Source organism: Hemitrygon akajei, chromosome 31 (genome assembly GCF_048418815.1).
Source record: "Hemitrygon akajei chromosome 31, sHemAka1.3, whole genome shotgun sequence".
NCBI lineage: Eukaryota > Metazoa > Chordata > Chondrichthyes > Myliobatiformes > Dasyatidae > Hemitrygon > Hemitrygon akajei.
This window is the reverse complement of record NC_133154.1, coordinates 31,470,601-31,494,612: the sequence shown is the minus strand read 5'-3', so window position 1 is coordinate 31,494,612 and position 24,012 is coordinate 31,470,601. Positions and strand designations below refer to the sequence as shown.

Below are 24,012 nucleotides of genomic sequence, written 5' to 3'. Positions count from 1 at the left end.
AGGCCAAATTTGGAGTATTGTGTACAGTTCTGGTCACTGAATTATAGGAAAGATGTCAACAAAATAGAGAGAGTACAGAGGAGATTTACTAGAATGTTACCTGGGTTTCAGCACTTAAGTTACAGAGAAAGGTTGAACAAGTTAGGTCTTTATTCTTTGGAGCGTAGAAGGTTGAGGGGGGACTTGATAGAGGTATTTAAAATTATGAGGGAGATAGATAGAGTTGACATGGATAGGCCTTTTCCATTGAGAATAGGGGATATTCAAACAAGAGGACATGAGTTGAGAGTTAGGGGGCAAAAGTTTAGGGGTAACATGAGGGGGAACTTCTTTACTCAGAGAGTGATAGCTGTGTGGAACAAGCTTCCAGTAAAAGTGGTAGAGGCACGTTCGGTATTGTCATTTAAAGTAAAATTGGATAGGTATATGGACAGGAAAAGAATGGAGAGTTATGGGCTGAGTGCAGGTCAGTGGGACTAGGTGAGAGTTAGCGTTTGGCATGGACTAGAAGGGCCGAGATGGCCTGTTTCCGTGCTGTAATTGTTATATGGTTATACTTCTCAACAGGATTTTGCTGCTTGGAGTGGTCCATCAGAAGGAGCACATTTTGATTCCTGGTGAGCGTGTCCTGGTCAAGAAATCACACCAGGAACCCCTGGGAGATCGGTGGGAAGGTCCTTACCAAGTTACCAATTCAGCAGTTAATGTAGAAGGTAGAAGTAAGTGGATACACGCCAGCAATTGCAAGTGAGCTAAAGTGACTCCAGGTTAAGATAAATATTGCGGGAAAGCTTCAAGTACAAACATAATTATTGGACTTTATTACCATTATCTACATTTTTTATATTTGTTTAAAAGACATACTCTGAATTTTCAAATGTGATTCTGCCAGGGTCCCTTATAAAATCCAAAGGGTGGACTGTTGGAAACCATTATTTTTATTGATAATACTTTGAAAAAGATTTGTATCTTTTAATAAACTCATGTATTTTTCACACCCAATGGCAGAAAACGGTTTAGCAGCCAAACTAACAGTTTATCACCTTTCTCAGTTTTTATTGGCTAAGTATTAGCACATTACCCACATGATGTAATACTTTTAATTATGTAGCCAATTAATTCCTATCTAAGAATTTTTTTCATATAAAAGTGGGAGATTTTTCAGAAGTTCTACTTGATCTTGTTACAGTTATTATTCTACAGATTTGCTGAATATCGCCACAGGAAAATGAATCTCAGTGTTGTTTGTGGAGACATATTTGTACACCGGTAATAAAAGTTACTTAGAAATTTCAATTTTGAAACCATCTCTTTGATACAGGTCGATATACATTGGGGACTAATAAATAATTGATGAAATTAAAAAATATTTAATGTCCATGTTATTAGGAGAAGTCAAGAACCCATCTCTCTCAAACTCTTTTACATAGTATATATATTTATAGATATTTGCATATATACACTGGATGGCACAGCAGTAATGTACATGGAGTGGTGTCTCTCAGGGGGAAATCTGTACACTGACCAGTGTCTCTCAGGGGGAAATCTGTACACTGACCAGTGTCTCTCAGTCCCTCTCTCTCAGGGGGAAATCTGTACACTGACCGGTGTCTCTCAGTCCCTCTCTCTCAGGGGGAAATCTGTACACTGACCGGTGTCACTCAGTCCCTCTCTCTCAGGGGGAAATCTGTACACTGACCGGTGTCTCTCAGTCCCTCTCTCTCAGGGGGAAATCTGTACACTGACCATGTCTCTCAGTCCTCCTCTCTCAGGGGGAGATCTGTACACTGACCAGTGTCTCTCAGTCCCTCTCTCCCAGGGGGAGATCTGTACACTGACCAGTGTCCCTCAGTCCCTCTCTCTCAGGGGGAAATCTGTACACTGACTGGTATCTCTCAGTCCCTCTCTCTCAGGGGGAGATCTGTACACTGACTGGTGTCTCTCTGTCCCTCTCTCTCAGTGGGAGATCTGTACACTGACCAGTGTCTCTCTGTCCCTCTCTCTCAGGGGCAGATCTGTACACTGACCAGTGTCTCTCTGTCCCTCTCTCTCGGGGGAGATCTGTACACTGACCAGTGTCTCTCAGTCCCTCTCTCTCAGGGGCAGATCTACGCACTGATCAGTGTCTCTCAGTCCCTCTCTCTCTGGGTGTGCGGCGGACACTGTACCCCTGTGACTGGGTGTGCGGTGGACACCGTGTCCCTGTGACTGGGTGTGCGGCGGACACCGTGTCCCTGTGGCTGGGTGTGCAGTGGACATGGTACCCCTGTGACTGGGTGTGCGGCGGACACTGTACCCCTGTGACTGGGTGTGCGGCGGACACCGTACCCCTGTGACTGGGTGTGCGGTGGACACCGTGTCCCTGTGACTGGGTGTGTGGTGGACACGGTACCCCTGTGACTGGGTGTGCGGCGGACACTGTACCCCTGTGACTGGGTGTGCGGCGGACACTGTACCCCTGTGACTGGGTGTGCGGTGGACACTGTGTCCCTGTGACTGGGTGTGCGGTGGACACTGTGTCCCTGTGACTGGGTGTGCAGTGGACACTGTATCCCTGTGACTGGGTACGTGTTGGACACTGTATCTTTGTTATCTTTGCGGTGGACACTCTTTGTTATGTCTCCCTCTCGCTGTGAAACTGGAAACCTCTTTTTCCCTTATTAGGGAGAGAGAGCGAGCCTGTGGTATGTTGAATTACCAGGTGTATGAGTAGTCTTTGGAGCTCTGCAAGTCTGTGTCTTTACTGATGCTTTGCTGCATGCTTTGGTGCTCAGTGGAGGGTGCTGGTGGGGTCGTGGGGGAAGGGGGTTTGTCATTGCTGCTTGTGTGTGGGAGGGGGAGCTGGGGGGGGGCTTAGGGCTTCTGATGTTTGAACTGACAGTCATTCTTTGGGGCACTCCTCTGTTTTCATGGATGTTTGCGAAAGAAGAATTTCAGGATGTTTATTGTATACATTTCTCGGACATTGAATGTACCTATTGAACCCAGGTGTTTGGAGAGTGGGGCAATAGTGTACCCCAGTGACTGGTTGTACACTAGCATACCCCAGTAACTGGGAGTTTGGGGACAGTGCATCCCAGTAACTGGGTGTCTGGCGGATATTGTACCCCAGTGACTGGGTGTGTGAGGGACAGTGTACATCAGTGACTGGGTGTGCTGTGGACTCTATACCACAGTGACTGGGGTGTGAGGGGGGCAGTATACCCCAGTGACTGGGAGGCAGTGTATCCCTGTGACTGGGTGTGTGGGGACAGTGTATCCCTGTGACTGGGTGTGTGGGGACTGTGTTCCCTAGTGACTGGGAGAGTGGGATACAGTGTTCTCCAGTGACTGGGGTGCGACAGTGTACCCCAGTGTATCTGTATGTTGGATTGTATGTTTCTGTGTTGAGGTGAAGCTGGTCCTAGTGGACCGATGGGTTCACTTCCCCAGTATCACTGTGCAGAGCTGCATGTTTTCGTGTTGAGGTGTGAGTGGTTCAGTGCCCCAGTTTCTCCTTTCCCTAGAGAAATGTGTCTGCCATTGTCCTTTCGTTCCCCTCAGGAGGCTGCCGGCCGCTGCGATCTGTCCTGATGCACTCAAATCTCTGTAAACGGTGTCCATCTCTGTTGGAACTGTGGGAGAGAAAGCAGAGGTGATGGGGTCCCTACTGAAACCATGTCCTTCTGCACCCTATGTAACCCCTCTGTTCAAACCCAATTTCAATATCACCCCTCTCCTGCCCTCTCCCTCCGTCCCCCAGTCACCAGTCTCACGGACTGGGTGTCAGACCCACTTACCTTCCTTCAGCTCCATTCCTCCATGTGACCCAGAAAATCGTGCTGAGAGCAGAGATCAGAAAAGTCACCAAGACTATGAGTCTGATCGTCAGGAATGATCTCTGAGGCATGGCCGCTAGTGTTGTTGTTGTATCAGGCGCTGTACCAGGGAGGAGAAAAGATTCCGTGATTAATCCCATCCTAATCTGCCAGTGACACAGGATCGACAGATCCGTCATCTCACCTCAGGCCAGAGAAAGCTCTGTCACCCCAGCACTGTATCTGTCCCCTCCAATCACTCCCACTTCCACTCCATCTTCTTTCCCCTCCAGTCCCCACTGACTTCACTTCCCTTCATTCCCCACCCTCCAATAACCCCTCATCTCCCTCCAATCATCCCCATCCCTCCCTTGCACCCCCATCTGATTCCCTCTCAAATATCTTTCCATCCTCTCTAACCACCCCCTCTCATATCTCTTCCCTCCATCCCCTCTTCGCCCCTACAACATCCTGTTGGTCTAATCCAGGGAGGTTCCATTGGTACATTAAAGGAAAATACCAGATAGATTTGCAATGGGGATTGAAGAAATTGTCAAGAACTTAAACAAATCTTCACAGAGCACATTATAGGAGGGATGTGATTACATTGGAGAGAGTGCAGAAGAGATTCACCAGGATGTTGCCTGGACTGGAAACTTTAGTTAAGGGGAAGGATGGGACAGGCTGGGCTCAGTTTCCCTGGAGTGAACGAAGCTGAGGGCTGCCTGATAGGTAGAAGGATATAACTGTATAAGTTCATAATTAGATTGGAGAGAGAGAACTCACTTCCTGTGGTCAAGGCATCATAACAGTAGGCAAGTTGAGGATGAGAGAAAGGAGTTTTAATGGTGATTTGAAGGTTAAGCTCAGTGGCTGATATCTGGGAGGTCTTGCCAGAGGAGGTGCTGGGATCAGATACAAACACGGTGTTTCAGAGACATTTGGACACACTCTGAAACAGGCAGCTTACGGGAGAGGTGGTCCTAATGTGGGCAAGTGGGGTTTGTGTGGGTGGGCAAAGAGGCTGGTTTGGACACGATGGGTTGGAAAGGCTGTTTCTGAGCTTTGTGAATCTGTATCTAGAAGTAAACCAGTTAATGGGATAGATCTGGATTCTCAATCAGGGCCCACACAGGAGCACGACAACAAGGTCAGTGCTCATGGACATGAAGTAACTGCAGATGCTGGAAACCTAAATTAAAGCAGAGGATAGTGAGGTCTGTGACCTGAGCTGTGAGCTCTGTTCCTCGGCCCACGGATGTGGCCTGACCTGACCTGGTGTTATTGTTCAGCACACGAAGTCAGCGAAGGTGCTGCTCCCTGGGCTTATGGTGGGTTTCACTGGAACAATGTGGGAGCACAAACTGGACGGGAGTGAGAACGGGGGATTTGGGGGAGAGGAGGGGTCACCCTGTGCACTGACACAGGGGCTATGGAGTTATAGAGTCATACAGCATGGAAAAACGCCCTTCAGCCCATCTCATCCATGGCAAATATGTTGCCCAGTGAGCGCTCAGGGATTCCATCTGCCTGTGTTTGAACCATAGCCCTCTGAATCTCTCCTATCCATCGACTTAAGTACATGGCTTTTAAATTTGCAAATGTGACCACCTCAACCACTGTTTCTGGCAGCTCATTCCAAATTACTGTCTGGGATCTTCCTCCCAAGGGATATCCGTTCAAAGACTAACGTCCCACAGTTGCTGTACAGGAAGTGTGTCACTCAGTCCCTTTGTCTCAGTGGGATATCCAGACAATGACCACAGTCTCTACTCCCCGTCTGTGGAGGCATACTTATACACGGACTGGTATCTGTTCAGTATACCAGTGTCTCTCAGTCCCTCTCTGTCAAGGGGAGATCTGTACACTGACCAGTGTCTCTCAGTCCCTCTCTGTCAGGGGGAGATCTGTACACTGACCAGTGTCTCTCTGTCCCTCTCTCTCAGGGGGAGATCTGTAAACAGACTGCTGTCCCTCAGTCCCTCTCTCTCAGGGGGAGATCTGTACACTGACCGGTGTCTCTCTGTCCCTCTCTATCAGAGGGAGATCTGTACACTGACCGGTGTCTCTCAGTCCCTCTCTGTCCAGGGGAGATCTGTACACTGACCGGTGTCTCTCAGTCCCTCTCTCTCAGGGGGTATCTATACTGAACAGTTTAACCCAGATAAATGTGAGGTGTTGCTCCTTGGTAGGGCTAATATAAGAAGATAGTACACTGTTAATAAGAAGACCCTTAATAGTTTTTCTGAGCAGAGAGATCTTGGGGTCCAAGTTCATAGCTCCTTGAAGATGGCTAGAGAGATCAATAGGTTGGTGAAGAAGGCTTATGGAATGCTTGCTTTTATTAGTTGAGGCAATGAGTTCAAAAGTCAAGGGGTTATGTTGCAACTTTATAAAAACTCAGGTTAGGCCACATCGGGATTATTCTATACAAATGTGGTCACCCCACCATAGGAAGGAAGTTGAGGCTTTGGAGAGGGTGCTGAAGAGGTTTACCAGGATGCTGCCTGGTTTAGAGGGCACGTGCTATCATGACAGGCTGGAGAAACTTGGGTTGTTTTCTTTGGAGCAGCGGAGGCTGAGGGGAGATCTGATAGAGTGAGAGGCATAGACAGAGTAGACAGGGAGTATCTGTTTCCTAGGGTAGATATGTCTAATACCAGAGGGTAAGCAATGAGGGTGAGATGGGTTAGGTTCAAAGGGGATGTGAGGGATAAGTTTTTTACTCAAAGAGTGGTGGATGCCTGGGATGATGGTAGAGGCTTTTAAGAGACGTTTAGATGGGGCACATGGATGTGAGGAAGATTGAGGGATATGGACATTGTGTAGGTAGGAAGGATTAGTTAATGGGTGTTTTTGGTTTGATTTTTAGCTGGTTTGACACAACATTATGGGCTGAAGGGCCTGTTCCTGTGCTATGCTGTTCTATGTTCTGTATTCTCAGTTCCTCTCTCTCAGGGGAAGATCTGTACACTGACCAGTGTCTCTCAGTCCCTCTCTCTCAGGGGGAGATCTGTACACTGACCGGTGTCTCTCTGTCCCTCTCTCTCAGTGCAAGATCTGTACACTGACTGGTGTCTCTCAGTCCCTCTCTGTCAGGTGGAGATCTGTACACTGACTGGTGACTCTAGTTCTCTCTCTACTGGATATACTGAATACTAAAATTGAATGCAGAGCACAGGGATGGTACCAGCTGAAACTGTCTACAGTGACCCCTCACACTCTCTCGGGGCATGGAAACCCCCACTCTCTCTGAATTGGATTCCTTCCTCGGACACTCACGTGATGTGCTGTGTTTACAGATGTCCTGCAACGGGATCCGTGCCGTGTCCTTACTGACGGCGTTCCTGGCCTCACACGTGTACACAACATCCTTAACCTCTGCTGTGCATTGAACCTCTATTGACTCTCCATATTCCCAAGTGCGATAGTTGCTGTTGTCTCCCACAGCTGCTTCTCCTCTCCACCACCTGAATGAGGGGGAGTCGCCTGAGGTCACAGAGCAGGTTAGGGTGATGTCACTGATCCCGGGGTTGCACTGAAACTTGATGTTTGTTCCGGACACAGGCTCTGTGGTTGGGAAGGAGAGATGAAAGATGGGTAAAGGAGATCCTTGATCCCCAAATCTCTCATCCCATCCCCAACAGTCCCAAGTAAACTTTCAGCCATCCCAGCTCCTTTCCACCCACCAGTTTAACCCTTCCCTCATCCTTCAGTTCAGCCAAATGCTTCTGGAGAAAGTTCCCAGCTGTGTGCACCCTCTTTCCCAACCACTACCCACACTCATTTACAATCTCTCCGCTGTCCCATTTATGGTGCAGTACCCCGGGATTCCCCGCCAGTTCCATGTCTCTTGTCACTCCTGTGAGTGGTCACGGTGACCCTTCTACAGCTGAGTGGGATCCAGCCCAGCCCTGTCCTGAATCTGGTCCAACAGAAGTCAAAGCCCAAGTCATTTCATACATTTAATGCAGTTTTTTTGATTAGTAAGGCTGTCAAAGGTTACGGGGAGACAGCAAGAGAATGGGGTTAAGAGGGATGATAAATCACCCATGATGGAATGGCAGTGCTGAAGTGATGGGCCAAATAGCCTTATTCTGCTCCTCTGTTTTATGGTCTAATTTCATAATCCAGATCTTTGACATATAACATAAAAAGAAGTGTAACACCCTGCAAAAAGTCTCACTACTAACATAATGGTCTTACTTCATTTTCAAAATCTATTTTATTGATTATTATTGAAGCTCAACAAAAAATACATTAAGGTAATTAAGTCAATAAATCATTATGTACAATGAAGAATTAAATTAGCAAATAACTGATTAACAAAGCTAAGCAATATAACAATAATAATAAGAAAAAAGAAAGTATTAAGAATATTTTTGATAGAAAGAAAAGAAAGAAAAAAAAGAACCCCTACTAACTAAAAAATTTTTTTTAAAAAAACCCCATTGGTGCGCAACCCCAGAACTATACATCATACAAGCTTCCATAGAAGAAAAACATCAATCCACCAACTCAAATCCATTTAAACAAAAATCAGAAGGAAACCATATTAATTAACTCAAATCAGATGATAGTAACAGGCAAATGAACCCCATCTTTTCTCAAAATCAAATCAAGGATCAAAAGTTCGACTTCTGATTTTCTCCAAACTAAGACATAGCATCATCTGAGAAAACCATTGTATCAAAGTAGGAACAGACACATCTTCCCATTTCAACAAAATAGCCCTTTTGGCCAATAATGTAATGAATGCAATTACATGTTGGTCTGATAGAGAGATACCATGAATATACTGAGGGATTATACCAAACAAAACTGTCAATTTATTAGGTTGTAAATTAATTTTTATAACTTTAGAAATTGTAGAGGAAATAGATTTCCAAAAATGTTCTAATACAGAACACAACCAAAACATATGTGTCAATGTGACTGTCTCGGTTTTACATCTATCACACTATCAACATTAGGAAACATTTTAGACAGTCTCTCCTTTGTCAAATAGTAACGATATACAATTTTTGATGGAATTAAAGAGTGACTGGCACAGATCGAGGAAGAGTTAACCAACTTCAAAATCTGCAACCAATCCTCTGTTATCAAGGTCATGTTAAGCTCTCTCTCCCAATCTTGCTTATTCTTGAGTGAAGAGTAATTGCGCTGTTGTAACAATAAATCATAAATTTTCTCAATAAAACCTTTTACTCAAAGGTTCATTTTTAAAATAATATCTAACAGGTCAGAATCCTGTATATATACTTAAATATTCTTGTAAGAAGTGTCTGACCTGAAGATATTACAGAAAATGTGAATACGAGAGAGAGTATTTAGTTACTAATTTCTCAAAAGACATCAATCAACCATCTTAGAACAGATCCATGAAGGAATAAACTCCTTTATTCCTCCAAAGAAGAAAGGTAGGATCACCTAATGAAGGTTTAAATAAATAATTTCAATAAATTAAACTAAAAAGTTTGAATTTTTTAAGATTAAAAAAATTATGAAACTGGAACCAAATTCGTAATGACTGCCTAATCACAGGGTATAAATTTAAATTAGTAATTTTGGTCAGTTGCACAGGTAGAGAAGCTCCTAATAACAAGGTTAAGTGAAACCTTTTCACAGCATTCAATTCCAAATCAGCCCAAGGCGGTCGTTCATTTGTATCAGCCCGATATAACCAAAAAAACACATATAACGTATATTAACAGCCTAATAATACATTCTTAAATTAGGCAAAACAAGACCCCCATCATTTTTTAATTTTTGTAAATTATATTTACTAATTCTTGGTCTTTTATTATTCCAAATAAAAGATGAAATAATAGAGTCAACCTGATTGAAAAACTTAGTTAAAGAAATAGGGATATTTTGAAATACATACAAAAATTTTCATAAAATCATAATTTTAACTGCATGAATTCCACCAGCTAATGAAAGTATAAGTGCCTTCCATCTACAAAATAATTGCTTCATAGAATCCACTAAAAGAACCAAATTAGCTTTATAAAGGTCTTTATGATTTTTAGTAATAATAATACCTAGATATTTAAAAGAGTCTGTAACTCTAAAAGGAATGTCATCATATATAGAAGCAGAATCATTTAGGGGAAATAATTCACTTTTATGAAGGTTTAGTTTATATCCCGAAAACTTTCCAAATTCGTTTAATAGTTTCAATAAACTAGGAATGGACTCTTCAGGATTTGAAATACAAACTAAGAGATCATCAGCATAAAGGGAGATCTTATAATAGTCCCATTTATGAAAATTCCATGAATATCTTTAGCTTCATGAAGTGCAATAGGCAAGGGTTCCAGCACCAAATTAAATAACAAGGGACTTAACGGACATCCTTGTCTCGTACCCTGCGAAAGCTGATAAAAAGGAGATCTGCAGTTATTAATAATAAGTAGCAATAGAGGTTTTATATATCATTCTGATCCACTTATTAAAATTAATTTCAAAGCCAAATTTCTCAAAAACATTAAATAAGTATTTCCATTCAACTCTGTCAAATGCCTTTTCAATATCGAGAGAGACAACACATTGAGGAGTCTCAGAAAAGGATGAATATATTACATTTAACAATCTTTGAACATTAGAGAAGGAATAATGGCCCTTTACAAAACCTGTTTGGTCTTGAGAGATAATTTTAGCCACAATGTTCTCCAGCCGATTAGCAATTATTTTTGAAAGAATTTTAGCATCCACATTTAATAATGAAATAGGTCCATATGAAGCATAGTCAGTAGGGTCTTTCATAATGTCTTTGTGTGGAAGCAGTGTTTGGGTTATGGTTAGAGATAATGGGTGCTTTGGAATGTGAGCTGGGTCCTCTGTTCGGCGGGAGGTGAAGAGGGAAGACGTTGGAGAGAACCAGTCATAGGATTCAACCCAGTGGGGGACCATGATTCGGTGGAAAAAGTGCCACAGTTGACTGAGGATTGGTGAATATGACCTTTGGAAGAGTTGAGGTCCAACTGATGCACATTTGGCTGTTTAATTATGATGGGTCCTTTTTGTTTTTTCTTTCTTTTCTTTACTAACCCTTTAGCTAAGATTCAGAAATATAATTCCTTTAATCATAGGCCGTGTGCTGTCTGTTATTTCTTGGCACTGAGTTTAGCAGGGTAGCAAATTACACAGCATTCACACAAACTGGGGTTTGGGGTGGGAGAGCTGTCTTAATCTCATGAGTTTGATGGGACTAGAGTGTGTATTCCTGAGACTTATGTAGACAAGGAAACAGAGGGGCTTCAGAAGCAGTCCCAACACCACGAGTCACCAGCAGCCAACCAGAGAAGGCCCCCTTTATACAACTCTTTGTCTCCTGCGAGTCAGCCAAACTTCTAATAGACTAGTATCTTTCTGTAACACCATGGATTCATATCATGTTCAGCAGTCTCATATCAGAGGGGAAGGTAGCTGATAGGATAGGAGAGTGGAACATAGGAGAAAGAAAGAAGGAGAGATGATAGGCAGGTGAGAAGAGGCAAAAGGCCAGAGTGGAGAATAGAAGGTGAGGGAAGGGGAAGGAAAGACATTTTTTACACTATCAGGGTGGAGGAACAACATCTAATATTCCATCCAGGTGGCCTCCAAACTGAGGGCATGAATACTGATTTCTCCTTCTGGTAAAAAAAATCCTTCCCCTCCCATTTTCTTGTATTCCTTACTCTGGCCCCTTACCTCTTCTCACCTGCCTATCACCTCCCCCCAATGCCCCTCTTTTCTCCCTTTCCCTCTGATTCATTCTGATTTCCTATTGGATTTCTTTTTCTCCAGTCACTTACCTTTTCCACCCATCACTTTTCCCAGCTTCTCACTTCATTCCCGTTCCCCCACCCACTTGGCTTCACCTACCACCTTCTAGCTGATCCTTTTCCCCTCTCCCACCTTTTTATCCTGGCATCTTCTCCTTCCTTTGCAGTCTCAGCCCGAAATGTTGACTGTTTATTCACTTCCACAGATGCTACCTGACCTGCTGAGTCCTCTAGATAGATAGATAGATAGATACTTTATTCATCCCCATGGGGAAATTCAACTTTTTTTTTCCAATGTCCCATACACTTGTTGTAGCAAAACTAATTACATACAATACTTAACTCAGTAAAAAAAAATATGATATGCATCTAAATCACTATCTCAAAAAGCATTAATAATAGCTTTTAAAAAGTTCTTAAGTCCTGGCGGTTGAATTGTAAAGCCTAATGGCATTGGGGAGTATTGATCTCTTCATCCTGTCTGAAGAGCATTGCATCGATAGTAACCTGTCGCTGAAACTGCTTCTCTGTCTCTGGATGGTGCTATGTAGAGGATGTTCAGAGTTTTCCATAATTGACCGTAGCCTACTCAGTGCCCTTCGCTCAGCTACCGATGTTAAACTCTCCAGCACTTTACCCACGACAGAGCCCGCCTTCCTTACCAGCTTATTAAGACGTGAGGCGTCCCTCTTCTTAATGCTTCCTCCCCAACACGCCACCACAAAGAAGAGGGCGCTCTCCACAACTGACCTATAGAACATCTTCAGCATCTCACTATAGACATTGAATGACGCCAACCTTCTAAGGAAGTACAGTCGACTCTGTGCCTTCCTGCACAAGGCATCTGTGTTGGCAGTCCAATCTAGCTTCTCGTCTAACTGTACTCCCAGATACTTGTAGGTCTTAATCTGCTCCACACATTCTCCATTAATGATCACTGGCTCCATATGAGGCCTAGATCTCCTAAAGTCCACCACCATCTCCTTGGTCTTGGTGATATTGAGACGCAGGTAGTTTGAGTTGCAGTTTCCTATACTCCTTCTCCTGTCCATTCCTGACACAACCCACTATGGCCGTGTCATCAGCGAACTTCTGCACATGGCAGGACTCCGAGTTATATTGGAAGTCTGATGTGTACAGGGTGAACAGGACTGGAACTCTAGCATTTTGTGTGTATTGTTTAAAGAGTTTACAATTGTTTAAGATGATTTAAGATTGTTTATTGTCATTTCCTGTACACAAGTGTGAGGAAAATAAAATAATTGTTAGTCTGTTCTGATGCAACACAAAAAAAAACACAAAAGATAAAGAACACAATAATAATAAATACACAACTAATGCAAATCCATAACATACTGTATACATTGATTGTATGTCCATAAATTGACTAATGGGAAATTACAGAATAGTGTTGGAGTTAGTGGGTGGAGGTGCAGATCAGACTTACTGCTTGGAGAAAGTAACTGTTTCTGAGTCTGGTGGTCTTGGCTACTGTACATAGCCTCCTCCCTGATGCTAGTGGAACAAACAGTCCATGAGCAAAGTGATTGAGGTTCTTCATGATGTTACTGGCCGTTGATGGGTTCCTTTCTGTTTATACTCTACGTTCTTGATGGTGGGTAAGCTGTTGCTGTTGACGCGTTGGGCTGTGTTTACTACTCACTGTAGAGTCATCCTCTCTGCCACAGTGCATTTTCCATGCCTAGCAGTCATGCAGCTTGTCAGGATTCTCTCTACTGCACATCTTTAGAATGACATAAGTATGGATGTCCAAAGTTTAGTGACAGTTGCAATTTTCCAGTCCACTAGGAACTTTCCAGACTCTTGTGATTCTTCAAAGATCGCTTATAATGCCTCCATAATCTTCAGAGCTACCTCTTTCAGAATCCTGGGTGTAGACCATCTGGTCCAGGTGACTTACTTACCTACAGACCTTTCAGCTTCCCAAGCACCTAGTGACTAGTAATAGTGATTACACTCACTTCTGCCCCTTCACATTCCCCAATTTCTCCTAAACTACTGATGTCTTCCACACTGAAGAGCGACACAAAATACTTATTCAGTTTGTCTGCCATTTTCTGCCCCCATTGCTACCTGTCCAGCATCATTTTCGTTTGCCAGCAGACCAATATCCACTCTTGATCATCTACCTTATTCCATATACTGCGTACCTTCAAATGCAACTCCTTCAGTACTGTACTCAGTGCCCTTTTCAATTTTGTCTCCATGTTACCAGAAATTAAATGCTTTCTAAGCATTTTGTCTTTTTCTTTATTCTGGAAACTTCTGTAACCTCTCCTGCACTCTCCTCTCATTTTACTTTATCCTCACTTTTCCAAACTGTTAAATCCAACTCCACCCTCTAACTATTTAGATTAAAGCCGTAACCACAGCCCTAGTTATACAACTCACTGGGACCCTGGTCCCAGCATGGTTCTGGTGGAGCCCATCCCATCGGAGGAGCTCCCTCCTTCCCCAATAAAGGTGCCTATGTCCCACAAATTCAAATCCATTTCTTGTACACCAATCTTTGAGCCATGCATTTAGCTCTCTGATCTTATTACCCCGTGCCAATTTGCACATGACTCAGGTAACAATCCAGGGATTATTATCCTTTTGTTTCTGTATTTTAATTTAGCCTCTAGCTGCTCAAATTCCCTCAGCAGAACAGCTTTCCATGTTCTTCCTACATCATTGGTACACACATGAACTGCGACTGCTGTATCTTTCCCTTCCCACTCCAAATTCCTCTGCAGGTCAGATGAGACACAGGCACCAGGCAGAAAACACAGTCTTCAGGACTCTCGATCTTTGCAGTGGAGAATTTTCTCAGATTCCAGGTCATCAACTCTGAGCCTGAGTTCCTTAAACAACCAACACTTGCTGCAGATGTAGTCACCAGGAAATACAATGGTGTCCATCAGTTGCCACATCATACAGCTGTTACATACCGCGTGGGTATCTTGTGACTGTCTCATGACCATGATGTAATTGAGTGTCTGGTGAGCATGATGTAATGGTCTTGTGATGGTAAGGTGATGTAATTTCCCGCCAGTGTGAGGTCATGTGATGGCCTGTTTCAACAGGTATAAAACTGGAAAGCCTTGCTGTGACGCAGGTCAGTTCATTGTTTCAACACGTACAAACAAGCTGGATGAACTCAGCAGGTCAGCAGCATCCATTGAAATGAGCCATCAATGTTTCAGGCCGAGACCCTTCGTCAGGAAGGAGGGGGCACCTGTCCTGTCCCTACACCTCCTCTCTTACCACCATTCAGGGCCCCAAACAGTCCTTCCAGGTGAGGCAACACTTCACTTGTGAGTCTGTTGGGGTAATCTATTGCATCTGGTGCTCCTGGTGCGGCCTTCTCTACATCGGCGAGACCCAACGCAGATTGGGGGACCGCTTCGTCGAGCACCTCCGCTCCGTCCGCCACAACAGACAGGATCTCCCAGTTGCCACCCATTTCAACTCTGCTTCACATTCCCATTCTGATATGTCCATACATGGCCTCCTCTACTGCCATGATGAGGCCAAACTCAGGTTGGATGAGCAACACCTCATATACTGTCTGGGTAGTCTCCAGCCCCTTGGTATGAACATCGCATTCTCCAACCTCCAGTAATTCCCTCCCTCTCCCTTCCCCCATCCCAGTTTCACTGTCTCCTCTTCTAGCTGCCTATCACCTCTCTCACATTCTCTGCATTCTTCTACTACCCATAGTGCTTTCCCCTTAGATTCCTTCTTCACCTCTCCTGCCTATCCCCTCCCTACTTCCCCTCCCCCACCCCTTGATCTTTCCTCTGATTGGTTTTCAACCCTCCCCCCACCTTCTTCAGTCCTGACAAAGGGTCTCGGCCCGAAACATTGACTGCTCATTTCAACAGATGCTGCCCGATCTGCTGAATTCATCCAGCTTGTTTGTACGTGTTGATTTCACCACAGCATCTGCAGTGTACTTTGTGTTTTCAGTTCGTTGCGTAATTTGTCAGTGACTCGGTTATGCTGTGTATTTGTCTCATGACGCAGTTTTGTTTTAAAGTGGAATTTTACTTTCTATCTTAAGTCTTAAAGGTTATTTGCAGCAGTTTCACCACAATGCTGCCAGTTTAGTCCAGTCAGAGAGTGAAGAATTTATTGAAGTACAGAAAACCCGAAGGATCAAGAAAAGTTGGTGTCGTTGGTGGTTTACTACAGGATCGAGCTTATTTAATCCTCCTTCAGAAGGTAGTACCTGCATCCGAGAGAGCCCCTGCATTGTGAAAGCAGAAAGGGTTGGGTGCAGCATTATTTGTCAAGGAAAAGGTCAGTTTTTTAAGTCGTTTTTATTTCCTTCATGGTAAATCCTTCGGGTAAGGCATATTTTGGCTGGGATCAGCAGTAAGGTCACGTTATCGAGGAATGTGTTACTTCAGGAAAGTCTCTCCCAATTGACTGTCTAAATCACCTGGACTTTTGCATTTATCGTTTTGAGAACTGTGTTTGCATTTATCGCATTAAGAACTGTTCAAGTTGCCGTATAGCAGTTAACTTCCGGTTAAGTTAGTCATTTGTTTACTTTTCATTTGATGTTGAGCCGAGTTTAAATAAATATTTAATTTGTTTATAAAAAAAACCTGCCTCAATTCTATATTCATTGTTGCTGTATCGTAACACAGCTACAACACATCATCACGAACCAGAATGGGGTTCACCAGCTGCCACATCATACAGCTACAATGTCACCAGGAACCACAATGGGATCAACCAGCTCCCATATCACATAGCTACAACACATCACCTGTTCCTGCATCCCTACTTTATTTAATCAGTTGCAATTTTGTATTGTTTTAGCTATATAAAAGAAGTACTAATTTAATGAAAAATCTTTACCAGTTCTCACCTGACACTCACCTGTGCCTCTGCCACTTCTAGCCAAAGCCTCAGTTCTCCACTCTAACAATGCCCACTCCAACAATGACTGGTCTGCTTCAACGTAAAATGAGACTTACTGAGTCATCCTCTTCCTTCAGGCTGTATATTACTGAGCTCCCCCTGTAAACCCTTTGGAAGAAGAAGTGTGAACACATTTCATCTTGTTCTATGGTGCCGATCCTGTATTGGAAGATGATCTTGCTGACAGTGTGGCTCATCAGTACATCATCTCTTGGAGTTTCTCTCTTATATCCCAATGATTGCAGAAGAGGAGGTGTCTACACAGACAGTGTGGTCTTACACTGTAATATTTATATTGTGCATTTGCAACCTCGTCCTTTAAACTCAGCAGGAATCTTCTCACACTACCTTTCAAGTAGATAGAGAGGGCGGACAGTGCCTTTTTCCTAGGGTAACAAAGGCTAATGCCGAGGGCATCATTTTATGGCAACTCTGGGGAAGTTTAGAGGAGATGTCAGAGGTAGGTTTCTTAAATGGAGAGTGAAATGCGTTGTTGGGGGTGGTAGAGACTGATACATTAGGGGCATTTAAATGAACAGCACATGGATGAAAGGAAAATGCAGGATTATGGGCTATGATGGAAGGAAGGCTTAGATTGATCATGAGTAGGTAAAATATCGGCACAACATCATGAGCTGAAGAGCCCATACTGTACTGTACAGTTCTATGTTCTAGGTTCCTTAGAACTCACCAAAACCATTTCCTGCTCCCTCAAAACATGCCAGGCCACCATTATTTTGCTTCCTTTATATTTAACACTTATTTTCACACATTTTGACCTCAGTGGCATCCTTTATCATGCCCTGTGTTATAACTCTGTGGTCCTGGCTAGAGTTCCATTAATTTTAAAGTTATACAGTATGGAAAAGTCCCTTCAGCCCAACTCTTCCATGCTGACCAATGTCTCTACCTAAGTAAGTTCCATTTGCCTACATAAGGCTCATATCCCTCTAAACCATGTAACTATCCACATGTTTCAAACGTTGTAACTATCTCAACGACTTCCTCTGGTCACTTGTTCAAAATAACCACCATCCTCTGTATGAAAAATACACCATCCTGGAGACTCACTGGTGTTCACAGAAACTTCTCTCTGTCTCACTAACTGTCATCTCTCCTGCCAATACAGTTCTCCTGGACTAATCCCCACCTTCCTGGTGCCCTGCATTAGAGTCAGTCATTGTGCCACAGATCTGCACGGTCCTCAGAAGAACAATCTTATTTTCTCCCTCACACATGGGAAGTTTCATCTCCTGGATACCAGATCAGGACATTATTGATGAGACAGTGATGGATAAATCCAATAGGAAATCCGGGAAAGGTGGGAATGTAAGGCTTGCTCCCACTGGGAGTGACTACGGAATCTCACTGAGGAGTTTGAAGGGAGCTGGATAAACACTGTGGAAATATACCTGTAACCCTGAAGTCTTTATGAATTTATAACTTTCGTAAAATGTCATGTGACAAAATGGAACCAGTGTGATCCCAGAATGCTTTGCTGGTTTGGAGGGAGGCTTACAAGTCTTTGTGTGTGTGTGTGTGTATGGGTGTGTGTGCTTTGGTGTGTTTTATGGCAGGGGAAGTTTTGACAACAGGGAAAAACAGGACACAACGGTTATGGGGGAAGAAGCCACTAAAGACAAATGGACAGGTTAAGGAATAGATGCCAGGAACCACAGACATTTGCATATAATGGAAGAATGTTACGGAATGGAACAAACTAATTACTGTGCATTGTAGAAAGTATAAAAGTGGTTTGTCTGAGCTGTAAGATTGAAGCTATTTTCCAGACAATAAAGTCTGGAGTAGACTTCTCTTGCAAGTAAATAATAAAATGTGCCTATAAGGGGGTAGGGTAATGTAGTGGTTAGCACAATGCGTTACAGTACCAGTGACCTAGGTTCAATTCCTGCTTCTGTCTGTAAAGAGTCTGTACATTTTCCATCTGACCGTGTTGGTTTCATCCAGGTGCTCCGGTTTCCTCCCAGGGTCTGGGCTTACGGGTTAGTAGGTTAATTGATCATTATAAATTTTCTGATGATTAATCTACAATTAAATAGGCAGCATGGCTCAACGGGCCAGAAGGGCCAATTCCACACTGTCTCTCAATAAATAAATAATATTGATACACTCTGATGTTGGAGTTTGTTACTGTATAAGATCCAGCTGAATTGTACCTGACAACAAGCAAGGGAAGGGGGCACATGAGAATTCCAGTGAAAAGGAGAGGAGGGACACAAGATACAATGGGGGCTCCACAGGATGGGTGCTGAGATGATGTTCTTCCCAATGGGGGGCCTTGAAGAAGGGACTTGCAACAACAGCCTCAGAATAAGGAGCTACCTACTTTGGAAAAGCTTGAAGAAGAATTTTTCCTCTCTGAAGCTCAGGAATCATTGGAATTCTCTCCTCCAGAGAGCAATGGAAACAGAGTGACTGAAAACAGGGTATTTTCTCAAAGCCAAGACAGAAGGAGTTTTGGTCTGGAGGGGAGTTCAGTGTGGTTGTGAAGAAATGGCAGGAAAGTGGACCTGAGGCTGAGGTCAGACCAGCTCTGATTTCAGTGAGTGAGGAACAAGTACAAGGAACCAAATGGCCCCCTGCAGTACTTAGAGTCATAGTCATATAGCACCAGAGCACAGAAACAAGCCCTTCAGCCCATCTAGTCCATGCAGGCTTGTTTTCTGCCCAGTCCCATCTACCTTCATCTAGCCCTAACTATCTATACCTCTCTTATTGTGTACCTATCCAAATGTCTCTTAAATGTTACAACTGAACCCGCATCTGCACTTCCAGTGGCAGCTCGTTCCACACACGTACCACCCTATGAGTGACACAGTTCCCTCTCGAATTCCCCTTAAATATTTCACTTTTCTTTGTCAGCCTATGATCTCTAGTTCTAGTCTCACGCAACCCCAGGGAAAAGAGCTTAGAGGCATTTACCCTATCTATACCACTCAAACTTTTGTCTACCTTGATAACATCTCCCCATATTATAGCCCAGGAAATTATAGACCAATGAGTCTTATTTCAGTCACTGGTGAGTTGATGGAAATGATCCCAAGATGCAGGATTTATGAACATTTGGAGAGGTATAATATGATTAGGAAGAGTCAGCATGGCTTTGTCAAAGGTAGGTCATGCCTTATGAGCCTGATTGAATTTTTTGAGGATATGACTAAACACATTAATGAAGGTAAAGCAGTAGATGTAGTGTATGTGGATTTCAGCAAGGCATTTGATAAGGTACCTCATGCAAGGCTTATTGAGAAAGTAAGGAGGCATGGGATCCAAGGGGACATTGCTTTGTGGATCCAGAACTGGCTTGCCCACAGGAGGCAAACAGTGGTTGTAGACGGGTCATATTCTGCATGGAGGTTGGTGACCAGTGGTGTGCCTTAGGGATCTGTTCTGGGACCCCTTCTCTTTGTGATTTTTATAAATGGCATGGATGAGGAAGTTTGGGGATGGGTTAGTAAATTTGCTGATAACACAAAAATGTGGATAGTGCAGAGGGTTGTCAGAGGTTACAGCGGGACATTGACAGGATGCAAAACTGGGCTGAGAAGTGGCAGATGGAGTTCAACCCAGATAAGTGTGAGGTGGTTCATTTTGGTAGGTCAAATACGATGGCAGAATTAATATTAATGGTAAGACTCTTGGCAGTGTGAAGGATCAGAGGGATCTTGGGGTCCGAGTCCATAGGACACTCAAAGCTGCTATGCAGGTTGACTCTGTGGTTCAGAAGGCATACGGTGCATTGGCCTTCAACAACCGTGGGATTGGAGCCAAGATGTAATGTTGCAGCTATATAGGACCTTGGTCAGACCCCAATTGGAGTACTCATTTCTGGTTGCCTCACTACAGGAAGGATGTGGAAACCATAGAAAGGGTGCAGAGGAGATTTACAAGGATGTTGCCTGGATTGGGGAGCATGCCTTATAAGAATAGGTTGAGTGAACTCAGACCTTTCTCCTTGGAGTGACGGAGGATGAGAGGAGACCTGATAGAAGTGTATAAGATGATGAGAGGCATTGATCATGTGGATAGTCAGAGGCTTTTTCCCAGGGCTGAAATGCTAACAAGAAAGGGCATAGTTTTAAGGTGCTTGGAAATACTGTAGGTACAGTGGAGATGTCTGGGGTAAGTTTTTTTACGTAGAGACAGGTGAGTGCGTGGAATAGGCTGCCGGCGATGGGGTGGGGGCGGATATGATAGAGTCTTTTAAGACACTCCTGGATAGGTACATGGAGCTCAGAAAAATAGAGGACTATGGGTAACCCTAGGTAATTTCTAAAGTAAGGGCATGTTTGGCACAGCATTGTGGGCTGAAGGGCCTGTATTGTGCTGTAGGTTTTCTATGTTTCTATACTTTTCCTGAAATCCATGGAATAACCTATTCAACCTGTCCCTGTAACAAAGGTCTTCAAGTCCTGGCAGCATTCTTGTAACTTTTTTCTGCATTCTATAAAGCTTATTGATATTTCTCCTGTGATTAGGTGACCAGAAATGGACATGATACAGTGGGTTCTGATTAATTGGGACACATCAGGACCAGTACATTTTGGTCCAATTAAGCGGCTGTCTCAAATGGCTGAAGTTTCATAGAAAAAGGTATAGAAAAACTGTACTGTTTAACTTAGTAAAATTTATGTATTTAAATGAAATACAGAACAAGTTAGAACATTACCAATACTTGTAGTACTATGCACTGTGTATTAGTTCCTAATAGTTATTGATGAATGAATTCATCCAGTGTACACTGCTGTGTTCTTTTGATTGACTTTAAATGAACAAAATCAGCACAGACACCTAGTGCAGATAATGGACTGTCTTCATACAATGCTATCGATGATTGCATCCTCCAAATCTTCATTTTCTTTGTAACATTCAAGATAATTGTTGATAATATCAAAATCCTTTTAGTTTCTAACTTGTTGAAGCAGTGAAATTGTTAGATTTTCACTCAAAGCCACTACTGGCACCTCCATGCCTGAATGTTTGAAACTACAGTGAGCAAAACGGTTCTGAATTTTTCTACTGCTTATTTCTCGCCAATTATCAGTGACAAAAGCACCCCCATGCACAACTGATGCTGCTGAAAAACTGTTCACTCTAAAAATGTAGTGTCTAGCAACCATTCAACTAATGCTAATTTAAAGAAAAACTGTTCAACAATAGGGTCCTGTCCCAATTAAGCAGCATAGTGTCCCAATTAAACAAAGGGAATCCCAGCTATTTTCTTGATTCGGTTTTGTTCTTTAAGAATTGTCTCAAATAGCTGGCTGTCCCAATTAATTGATGGCCCAATTAACCTGAATTTGGATTCACCAAAGTCTCGTACAACTTCAACATAACATCCAAACTCCTGTACTAAATGCCCGATTTATGAAGGCCAATGTGCCAGAAGCTCTGTGTACCCCTGTGATGTGACATTCAAGGAATTATGGATCTATCTTCTCAGGTCCCTTTGTGCTATGGTGTAAGTCCAGTGTAAGACTTACCCTGGTTTGTCTTCCAGAAGACCTCACACTTGTCTGCATTAAATTCCATTTGCTGTTTTCAGCCTATTTTCCCAACCGGTAAATCCTACCACAAGCTTTGATAGTCTTCCTAGTTGTTCACTACACTTCCAGTGATGGTGTCATTCACATATTTGCTGATCCATTTTCCACATTTTCATTCTAAATCACTAATATGCATTCAGTTTATTAGGTACCTCCTGTACCTCATAAAGTAGACACCGAGTGTATGTTCGCAGTCTTCTGCTGCTGCAGCCCAAGAATTTCAAGGTTTGAAGTGTTGTGTTTTCAGAGATGCTCTTCTGTAGACCACTGTTGTAATGTGTGTTTATTCGAGTGACTGGAGATCAGCTGTTTCTGAGATACTCAGACACTCCATCTGGCACCAACAATCATTCCATTGTCCATAAGACCATAAGACATAGGAGCAGAATTAGGTCATCTGGCCCACTGAGTCTGCACTGCGATTCAATCACAGCTGATCCTTTTTTCTTTCTCATCCTCAACCCCAGTTCCTGGCCTTCTCGCTGTAATCTTTGATGCCATGTCCAATCAAGAACCTATCGATCTCTGCCTTAAATACACCCAACAACCTGGCTTCCACAGCTGCACATGGCAACAAATTCCACAAATTCACCACCCTTTGGCTAATGAAATTTCTCCACATCTCTGTTTTGAAAAGGCTCCCCTCTATCCTGAGCCTGTGTCCTCTTATCCTAGACTCCCCCATCGTAGGAAACATCCTTTCCACATCAACACTGACCAGGCCTTTCAACATTCAAAAGTTTTCAATGAAATCCCCACTCATCCTATTGAATTCCAGTGAGTACAGAACCAGAGCCATCAAAGGTTCCTTGTATAATAACCCTTTTATTGCTGGAATCATCCTTGTGAACCTCCTCTGGACCCTCTCCAATGCCAGCACATATTTTCTAAGAAGATGGCCCCAAAACTGTTCACAACACTCAAAGTGAGGCCTCACCAGTGGCTTATAAACCCTCAGCATCACATTGCTCTTCTATTCTAGACTTCTTGAAATGAATGCTAACATTGCATTTGCCTTCCTCACCACCGACTCAATCTGCAAGTTAACCTTCAGGGTGTTCTGCACAAGGACTCCCAAGTCCCTCTGCATCTCAAATTCCTGGATTTTCTCCCCGTTTAGAAAATACTCTGCACATTTATTTCTACTATCAAAGTGCATTACCATGCATTTTCCAACATTGTATTTCATTTGCCACTTTCTTGCACATTCTCCTAATCTGTCCTTCTGCATCCTACCTTTTTCCTCAACACTACCTACCCCTCCACCAATCTTTGTATCATCTGCAAATGGCAACAAAGCCATCTATTCCATCATCTAAATCATTTATATACAACATAAAAAGAAGTGATCCCAACACCGACCCCTGTGGAACACCACTAGTTACTGGCAGCCAACCAGAAAAGGATCATTTTATTCCCATTCGCTGCCTCCTACCAATCAGCCAATGCTCTAACCATGTTAGTAACTTCCCTGTACTACCAAGGGCTCTTAACATGGTAAGCAGCCTCATGTGTGGCACCTTGTCAAAGGTCTTCTGAAAGTCCAAATATACAACATCCACTGCACCCCATTTATCTATCCTACCTGTAATCTCTTCGAGGAATTCCAACAGGTTCGTCAGACAGGATTTTCCCTGAAGGAAACCATGCTGACTTTGTACTATCTTGTCCTGTGTCACCAAGTACTCCATCGCCTCATCCTTAACAATTGACTCTAACATCTTCCAACCCACTGAGGTCAGGCTAACTGGAATATAACTTCCTTTCTGTTGCCTTCCTTCTTTCTTAAAGAGTGAAGTAACAGTTGCAATTTTTCAGTTCTCTGGCACCATGCCAGAGTCCAATGATTTTTGAAAGATCATTCTAATGCCACCACAATTTCTAACGCTACCTCTTTCAGAACCCTAGGGTGCAGTTCATCTGGTCCGGGTGACTTATGTACCT

General features: G+C 43.4%; 1 protein-coding gene across 1 annotated transcript in view; it reads right to left on the bottom strand.

The window, feature by feature from the left end:
- Positions 1–286: 286 nt before the first annotated feature.
- The window catches only part of LOC140719087 (SLAM family member 8-like), a 55,556-nt gene continuing 31,830 nt past the window's right edge, over positions 287–24,012 (bottom strand). Inside the window, exons 3-5 of the mRNA XM_073033463.1 lie at positions 7,080–7,367; positions 3,780–3,918; positions 287–3,614 (exon numbers count right to left, since the gene is read on the bottom strand). Of these exons, the coding sequence (XP_072889564.1) occupies positions 3,503–3,614; positions 3,780–3,918; positions 7,080–7,367 (539 nt within the window). The 3' untranslated portion in view covers positions 287–3,502. The remainder of the gene's footprint in view (positions 3,615–3,779; positions 3,919–7,079; positions 7,368–24,012) is intronic.